General features: G+C 44.8%; 1 protein-coding gene across 1 annotated transcript; it reads left to right on the forward strand.

Moving 5' to 3' along the window:
- Nucleotides 1–3,387: 3,387 nt before the first annotated feature.
- On the forward strand, nucleotides 3,388–6,355 carry LOC139615130 (hatching enzyme 1.2-like). Its single transcript, XM_071472970.1, has 9 exons — nucleotides 3,388–3,466; nucleotides 3,671–3,679; nucleotides 4,071–4,130; nucleotides 4,265–4,420; nucleotides 4,685–4,805; nucleotides 4,889–5,067; nucleotides 5,788–5,869; nucleotides 5,978–6,102; nucleotides 6,220–6,355. Coding segments are annotated over exons 1-9 (807 nt in total). The 5' UTR covers nucleotides 3,388–3,393; the 3' UTR covers nucleotides 6,222–6,355.
- The last annotated feature ends 3,331 nt before the right edge of the window (nucleotides 6,356–9,686 follow it).

A 9,686-nucleotide genomic window follows, 5' to 3' on the forward strand; every position in this document is an offset into this window, starting at 1 on the left:
TGAGGCTCCTGTCTGCCTGCTGCTCTTTAAAGTATAGGAGAGAAAGAGACCCAACAATTCCCAACGAGAGCAAGCACACATTTCTCAGCCTTATCTCCTGCTTTGAAGAGTCTCTGCTGGGCCTTAAATAAGCTCAATTCATTCCCCTCTCTCTACCCCCTTTCCTGTCAGTCTCCACTGATCTATCATAAAGGCACAAAAAGCCCCAAAAAATAATTAAAATAAAAAAAACAAAGTAAATAAGCTCAATTCCACCTTTTATGTAAGAACTAAATTAAGTTAATGCTTAAATTCAGGTAGTTTGGATGAATTATCCAGACAGATTTTGTGTGATGTTTATGTCAGCAGAGGTAGGAAGTCTTTTTGCCTGGTCTGGCATTCTTAAAAGAGGCATGTTGAATGAATGCCTCATAGGTTTCCTGTGCCACTCCCAGTAACGTTGCAGATTCAAAGGGAGAAACCAATAGAGGTTGGTTTCTAGTGTCAATGATTCCCTAAAGCTCGAGTCTAGTGAAAGAGTTGGGTTGCACTTTATTTTACAGCGCACTAATAAGACGTAACAAGTCATACTTTGTAGCAATTTAGAAAAAAACTGGAAATAAGATAGTAAAGAAACAATCATACCCTAATTAGAAACTGCACATAATTCTAATTAGACCCAAAATATACTGTACTTAGACTCCATTATACCAAATTATACACTAATTATAAACTAAACTAAACTCCTACTTGTTACAACCCCCACAAAGGCTCTTTAAAAAACAGAGTTCCAACGAAACCAAAAGAGTGAATTTGTCACAGAAAAAAACACAAACAAGAATGAAAGAAAATGACCATAATCAACACAAACAACAAACAACAGAGGATTGATGGTTCTGGATCTGGTGTCTTCCCTCTAACCTACGCCCACAACAAAACTAAACCTAACAGAAATAAAGGCACAAAAACCAGACTACCAGACCCATCATAAAAACAAGAGGAGGAAGACAACAAAAATTTTATGCAACACAATTGTTGCTGCAGGGGGAAGAAGATGGGAGAGGAAGACTTAAGGTTCCTGCCCACTCTTTATAGGTTTCCTCTCCATCAGACCAAACCAGATCTACTTCATGAAACAACAGTCATTTGCACATCATAACCAGCAGGGGTGGTGTAACACTAATACACTATTGTTGGGGCACAGGTAGGAGCAATTTGGTTATTGGCTTATCATATTAATGATTATCAGTGATAATCACCAATATATATATAAATGTTTACTACAAGTAGTAACCTCGGGGCACCACCCTGTCACCAGGGACCAATGACCAAATTGATGGCTCAGAATACAGTCTCAGAAGGTTGGTTGAAGGGTAAATTCGAGCACTGACTGTCCTGAATCCAGCTGTTATCACAAATATAATCACAATAATCACAGATAACGACGAGTTAAATTATAACAGGATTTATTAATAAGAGTAATAATTATTCAAAATAACATCACTTAATATTAAACCGATTATAACTCAACTACAACTAAAACAAACATTGGTTACTAACTAGATGATTACAGGCAAAACACATGTAACAACCGTGTGTGTGTGTGTGTGTGTGTGTGTGTGTGTGTGTGTGTGAGAGAGAGAGAGAGAGAGAGAGAGAGAGAGAGAGAGAGAGAGAGAGAGAGAGGATGTGACGAGGTCACGTGAGTGACGTGTCAGTAGGAACCATGATGGCGGCAGAGTGAGGTACTCGCTAGACCCAAGATGGCGGCTGGCCGCAGAGCGTGAGTGGCGTGAACACGAGAACAGTGGGCGGGGCCTTGAGCCTGACGTGTCTGACGCGACCACACTCTCGGGCCTGAACGTGAGAGAGGTGTAGATGAGGTGCGTGATTGGGAGGAAAGAGGGAGAATAGAGGTGAAGAGAGGAAAGAGTCCACAAGAGATCGTCACCACAGTTAATAATCACCACAACATCACTACACAATAACAGAGCCAGAGAACCGAGCTCGTCTGGTCGGATATTGGTCCTTTAACTAGTGATATTTGGCTTATTAAGCTGATCACAGTGAACGATCTAAACAACAGGATCTGCAGCACTTATCAGTCAATAGCAACAATACAACAGCTACACTAACTGTGTCTCTGCCCAGACATCAGCCTCTTACTGTGAGCTGCTCCGGTCCTCCGGAGTCAGAACAGAAAGTCTCTGGGTCTCCACAGCTCAGTCCTCGGCCGGAGCTCGGTCCTCGGCCGGAGCTCGGCGGGTCGTGTCTCTCTCTTCTGGCGGTGACAGTGATGAGTTCCTCGGCGGCAGCGGGAAGATCACAGATGAGAGACGGTGAACTTTGTTCGTCTTTAACAAAGTCGGTGCTCGTCCTCACGTAACGTAAAATCAGCTGATTGCACAGAATGACAGATGAAAAACAAATGAAAAACAAACAAAGCAGTCTGTGCGCTCGGCCCACGAGTTGCAGACTGTGACCTGGGCTTTAAGAAGTTCTGGAAAAAGGTCAGATGTTGCAGATTGCTCCCTTTCAGCAGCCGAGTCGCGGAGAGAGCTGGAGGAGCTCTCTACTGTACCTGGTGCACGGGAATGAAGCGCAGGAGGAGGAGGAGGGTCGCAGCGCAGCTTTATTACCTGAGTGACGTCACCGGGGACCCCTGCTGGCAATGCCTGGCCGCGGCCAATGCCGTTGCGGAGTTTTCTTTCAAACTCCAATTTTACACCTAGGTGTGAATTGTGGGGGTGGTTTTGGCTCCATAGCCTGGAGGGAAATGTAGTCCACTCCTTTGTTCTCCCCACGAGGCATGGCTCGAGTCAGGCCTCAGGAGAAGCACGCGGGCCTCTCTATTGTTCCCTTCAGGATGCATGGTTTGACACTCAGGCCTTGGAGTGGCTTGTAGGCCTCTCCATTGTTCTTCTCAGAACTCATGGCTTGCGATCCCAACACTATTAAACACCATTTTACAAGATCACAGTCTGATTAGAAATCAAATACAATGTCGAATCAGATCCCTAACAGCTTTATGGTATTGTAAAGCTGAAATTGTACTGTTGCCAATGAGTTGTTGGCCCATTTGCAACAAGTGTCTTTTTCCCCATTGATAATGGTATGGACGTGTTTGTCTCTATACCTGTCTGTGCATTATGTGACTGATAAGCCTGCCAGTGCAGCTGATTCCTCAGGTTTTGCAGGACTCAGATAATCCATATTTGGGCCGACCGACACAGGTGAACATATATAAAAACCTGGAGTCAGACCTCACATGCACACGTCCACACAGAGGATCAGAAGGTGAGTGGAGCTGCAGCAGAACCTGAAGCAGAGGTGTTCACTGTGTTTCTGTCTGTTGTGTGTCCTGTGAGGAGAAGCTGCAGCTGGTTCCTGTCTGTGTCCTGCAGGTCTGCTGAGATGGCTCGCATGTCTGTGTTCAGGTTCTCAGCTCTGGCTCTGCTGCTCCTGTCTGCCTGCTGCTGGGCCGACAGTGAGGTAGGACCATCTCCAGGCCCATTATATCACAGTGTGGATGTTCGTGCATGTTTAAAGCTGCACTCAGTCACTCTCACTGCCTGTGTAACTGGTACTGTCATGGTCACCACCATGTCGTCTTTGTTCACAAAGACTCTGTCCAGAGCTTGAACTGAGCTTTGATTCACCTCAGTTCAGGTGTGATGAACTGATGAATGAGAGCAGGGCGGTGTGTAGCACAGACCAGCCTTCAGAGAAGACACTGCTCCTTCATCTTCATTTACAGCTTCAGTCTTTTGTTGCAGCTGTAAAACTGTTCTACTTTTTACCTGCACAGCACCTGAGCTTCTGCTATGCTGAAAGCTTTCTCTCTGAACCTGTTGATATTTTTGATGTGAACGAGCCACTTTAAGACTCAGTGTTTGGTTCTGTCTGAGGAAGTCAGTTAACTTCATGTTGTGTTTCTGTGAATTTACACGTGTTTCTTCTCTTCCCCACCTGCAGACAGGTATGTATCCACTCCAAGTGTCAGACATATTGTATTGACATGCTCAGTATTGGGACTGGTGTGTTTTTCTACAAAGTGAAATTGTGTTGTTGTTGTTGTTGTCACTGAGCAGAGGAGAACTCAGAGGAGCTTTCTGTCTCTGAACTTCTGGAGAGAGCCAACAGTAATCTGAGTGAGTGTGAGCTGCTGCGGTCACCATGTTCCTCATGCTGACTGCTGACGTTTCAGCTGCTTTTCTTATTCTTCTTTTCGTCATCTTTAGTGGCTCTTCAACAGGTCTTTCAGCTGCTGTGTAATGTCTTGTAGTCCGCTCCCACGATGATCCCATCCTGACTGAAGGAGACATCGCTGTCAACAGCGAGGCCGAGAAAAACGCAGACCCCTGCACCAGCCGAGGCTGCAAGTGGGGCAAGTGGACTGACGGGAAGGTCTACGTTCCTTATTACATCGCCAGTCACTTCTGTGAGTGTCAGGTGGAGGCCCAGATATGCTCTGTCTGTAGACCGCAGGTTTTCACAGGTGGTTATGTAGCAGCTCCTCTGACCAGGGATCAAACTGTTCATACACCGGCATCACACAGACAGGGCCATGTTTGCTGCTTATGGTTAATAGTGGACTTATTATTATATAATATAACATGTTGATATGTGGGGACCAACATGCTCCTCTGTTTTCTTTGCTGTGAGATGGTCAAAAGCTAAATGTTGTGTGGTGTTGTCCTGCCAGCCTCCCGTGAGAAGGCCATCATCACCCGCGGACTGGAGTCCTTCTCCTCCTTCTCCTGCATCCGCTTCAGGCCCAGCAGAAGCAGCGACCGTGACTGGCTGAGCATCGAGTCCCAGAATGGGTAAGAAATGGACAGAAAAGAAGGGTCAGAGCTGAAAGCTGCTCTCAGACAGTGCTCTTCACCTTCGGTCTCATCCTGTCCAGCTGCTACTCTTACGTTGGCCGTCGTGGTGGGAAGCAGGTGGTGTCTCTGGCCCGTCGCGGATGCCTTTACCACGGCACCGTCCAGCACGAGCTGCTCCACGCTCTGGGATTCAACCACGAACAGACCCGCTCTGACAGGGACAACCACATCAAAGTCCTGCTGCAGAACGTTCAGTCTGGTAATGGAGCTTTTTATGATTCTCAGTAATGTCTTAGAGAGGGAACCAGGTCAACTGCAGCCAAGTACATTCAAATAAGATTCAACAAGAGACACTGATCTGATGCTATGTCCACATTTATTCCCCCTAAAAAGCCTCACAGGCCTAATGTGTATTTGATGTACAAGTCTTGCAAAGAACATGATGATACTACAACCCTATAGACAGACAAGAACACTGATATCAGACAGGTCTGCAGACACACACTGTGGTATAGTAGTGTGCTACAGTCCTGTCTGGGAGACAGATCCTTGTTTAGAGCTAAAATCAGAAACGTTAGACAGGTGAGGTGATGAAACTGTTCAAATGCTTCTAAAAGTCTTTAGTCCTTTAAAAAGACCATGTTTCCCAAAACCTTCAGCCCCTCACAACCGTCGAGCTCAACACCTTCACAGAAAATATCATCACACCGAGTGAACTAAATCTCTGGAAGTGTGGTTGCTCCCTTCTGCCTCCTAGAGGACAAACAGAGCCCTGACATCATGGATCCAGATTTTAGTGCAAGTCTGATCCCTCATGAAACAGCAGCTCAGTGTTTGGCTGCAGCTTTGTGAATATAAAACCATCAGGACCAAACTATGGAGCTCTGCAGCTCATTGGGATCCTTCTCCAGCAGCTCAACTCCTCTCTGTCCACAAAAACAAACAAACACTGACTTTGTCTCTGTATCATTTCTTTTAGGAATGGAGCACAACTTCAGGAAGATCGCCACCCTGAACCAGGGCACTCCCTACGATTACAACTCTGTCATGCAGTACCACAAGTGAGAACAACTGGCTGCACGTCAGCCCTGCTGTGTCATCACACATGTGTGTGTTGTGTGTGCAGGATGTGTTCTGGTTCAGTCTGACTGCTCTGTGCCCTGTTGTAGGTACGCCTTCTCTAAGAACAACCAGCCCACCATGCTCCCCATTCCCAACCCCAACGTGTCCTTTGGCAACGCCAAGGAGATGAGCCGCAACGACATCGCCAGACTCAACACGCTCTACCAATGCTGTGAGTGTCCACATCATCCATACACACACACACAGTGCCTGTGTAGAGTTTGTGTTTAACTCTCTGCTGCTCCATCAGTTTTTGCCTGATCGACCTCTGTGCTGTTGACTGTTACAGAGGAAGCCTGTCCAGATGTCCTGACAGACAGAGCACAGGGAATATTGTCTCCTGGATACTCGCTGAACAACAGAAGCTGTAGACCTGAACTCATCAGCACAACAGTGATCATCCAATAAAGTGACTCTGACTGAAACACAGCCGTCTCTCTTCATTCTCTCATCAGTCAACTAAACCGAGCTCATTCATTGGATGTGGATGAATAAAGGAAGTGATAACCTTGTTTAATTTATCGACTAAGATTTCAGCAAGAACTTTGCTGTCTCATGAATTGAAGGTGAGAGGTCAATAGTCACTGACCTTCAGGGATGAGCGAGGTAAGTTCCTCTGAAAGTGGATCAGGGTTAGGGTTAGCGTCTCTCTTCATTCTCTCATCAGTCAACTAAACCAAGCTCATACATTCAGTCATTTATTTGTCCAGAACAACATGATGTCAGGTATAATGTTGACATTATTACGTCTCAAGGTTACAGCCCAATTACAATAAAATAATACAGCTCAAAGCTACACAACACTTAAATTTCCAAGAAAACGATCAAAGGATCATCTTAATGTGAACACTTTTACATACATTTTCATGTCACATTGAAAATCCAAAATGCGATAAAGACTCCCTGAAGCAGATTCCTCAGATTGGAAATCTTAAATTGACCATTTCCACCTGCCCAGATTGTTCACCTCTCCTGAAAGCAGCAGTCTAAGGACATACTAATAGTATTTAGATCAAGCCTTTCCTCATAAACCTGAAAACTAACACAAAAAGCAAACTAAAACTAGATGGGTTCTTAGACCACTAGAGTCCACACTTCAGATAATGGTAATGATACCAGGAAGAATCTCTAAAGGCTTGGAAAGACAGCCTATTGGCATATAAAAAAGTCTCCGTAAAGCCAGAACATCCGATTATGCATCATTGATAGAAGAAAACAAGAATAATCCCAGGTTTTTGTTCAGCACTGTAGCCAGGCTGACAGACAGCTACAGCTCTGTTGACCCATCTATTCCTTTAGCCCTCAGTTGTAATGACTTTATGAGCTTCTTTACAAATAAAATTGTCTCTGTTTGAGAAAAAATTCACCATCTCCTCCCCACAGCTGGCTCAGATGTACTGTCCAGTTCAGCAGCCTCAGAGTCGACTGTAACTGGCTTATATTTTGACTGTTTCTCTCCTGTACATCTCCCTGAGCTCACTTCAACAGTTTCATCATCTAAACCATCGACTTGTCTTCTAGACCCCGTTCCAACAAGGCTGTTCAAAGAAGTTTTTCCTTTAATCAACACCTTTATATCAAGTCTGATTAACTTATCTTTATCAAATGGTTATGTACCGCAGGCTTTTAAAGTTGCGGTAAGTCAACCTCTACTTAAAAAGCCTACTCTTGATCCAGATGTTTTCGCCAATTATAGACCCATATCCAACCTCCCCTTTATTTCCAAAATCCTTGAGAAGGTCGTTGCAAACCAGTTATGTGATTATTTGCACAGAAATGGTTGGTTTGAAGATTTTCAGTCAGGTTTTAGAGAGAGACCAATGATCTCCTCATAGCCTCAGACAATGGACTTGTCTCTATACTTGTCCTACTAGATCTTAGTGCTGCAATCTACACCATCGATCACAAGATTTTATTACAGAGACTAGAACATATGGTTGGCATTAAAGGAACCGCACTAAGCTGGTTTAAGTCATATTTGTCAGATAGACTCCAGCTTGTTCATGTTAATAATGACTCTTCTATTATCACTAAAGTTAAATTTCCATCGTTACGCCGATGACACCCAGCTGTACTTATCCATGAAGCCAGGTGAGACTAACCAGGTAGCCAGGCTTCAGGTGTGTCTTAAGGACATAAAAACCTGGATGACCAGTAATTTCTTATTTTAAATTCAGACAAAACTGAAGTTATTGTAATTGGCCCAAAACACCTCAGAGATACACTATGTGATAATATACTGACTCTGGATGACATCACCTTGGCCTCCAGTGCTACAGTCAGAAACCTTGGTGTCATTTTTGACCAGGACTTGTTTTTTACTTCACATATAAAGCAAGTCTTTAGGACAGCCTTCTTCCACCTGCGCAATATTGCAAAAATCAGACCCATTCTGTGTCTAAAGGATGCTGAAAAGCTAGTTCATGCATTTGTTACCTCAAGACTGGACTACTGTAATTCTTTATTGTCATGATGTCCCAAAAATTCAGTAAAAAGCCTCCAATTGATCCAAAATGCGGCAGCACGAGTACTGACAGGAACTAGGAAACGAGATCACATCTCTCCTGTGTTAGCTTCTCTGCACTGGCTCCCTGTAAAATCCAGGATAGAATTTAAAACGCTCCTCCTCACCTACAAAGCCATTAATGGTCAGGCACCATCGTACCTTGGAGAGCTTATAGTTCCCTATTTTCCCAATAGGACACGTTGCTCTCTAAATACAGGTCTACTTGCAGTTCCCAGAGTTTGTAAGACCAGAATGGGGGGCAGAGCCTTCAGCTATCAGGCTCCTCTACTCCTGTTTGACAAAGCTTATAGTTAGGGCTGGCTTGGGTATGTCCTGAACCATCCCTTATTTATGCTGCTATAGAGCTAGACTGCTGGGGTATTCCCATGATGCACTGGGCTCTCTCTCTCTCCCTCTCTCTGTCCTCATTCTGCAGGTATCTCTGCCTCTGGAGCAGCAGGATCCAGATCCACCACTACTCATCATTACTATTAACCACTGTTATCTGTCATTATTATTGATAATCCCCCCTTTTTCTCCTCCTAAACCCAACTGGTCGAGGCAGACGGCCACCCACCCTGAGCCCGGTTCTGTTGGAGGTTTCTTCCTGTTAAAAGGGAGTCTTTCCTCCCCCCTGTCGCCAAGCGCTTGCTCTTTGTGGGAACTGTTGGGTTTTTCTCTACAACAAAGTAAGGTCTTGACCTTACCCTGTAAAGTGCCTTGAGATAATGTGTATTATGATTTGGTGCTATACAAATAAATTGAATTGAATTGAATTGAAACCGGAGTGCCCAGGGTAAACCCACAGTGGTTAGTGGCTCAGTGGTTAACCTACCTAATGGTAGGTTAAGGTCCTGATTTAGTCATCAGGGCTGCCTGTGATGCAGCACCTGAAGGGCTTGATCAACGTTTTCCTCACAGCGGAAAAAAAAGGTGGCAATTTTGGACTTTTTCTTTTTAAGGGTCGTATGTAGATACTCCACAATAGCATCATCCTAAGATGTGTCCACTGATTCTTTTACAGCCACTGGTTTTTTTGGATATTCAGTGTCTATGACATTGTGGGAAGAGCAGTTATCAGCTGACTCTGCTGAGAGCCTCTTACCTGGCTTGTCAGCGGTGGACAATGGACTAGGGTGACATCCTTCAGATGGCGCGTCCTCGCAAGAAGGTGGTATCTCATCTGAGAAAGAGGAGGTTGTAGTCTGGTTGTCTCTAGCTTCAGGGGTCTCTGGGCTGATGGTGTCGTT

Source organism: Trachinotus anak, unplaced genomic scaffold (assembly GCF_046630095.1).
Source record: "Trachinotus anak isolate AG129_WGS33_773 ecotype Australia unplaced genomic scaffold, CSIRO_AGI_Tana_v1 ptg000042l, whole genome shotgun sequence".
Lineage (NCBI taxonomy): Eukaryota > Metazoa > Chordata > Actinopteri > Carangiformes > Carangidae > Trachinotus > Trachinotus anak.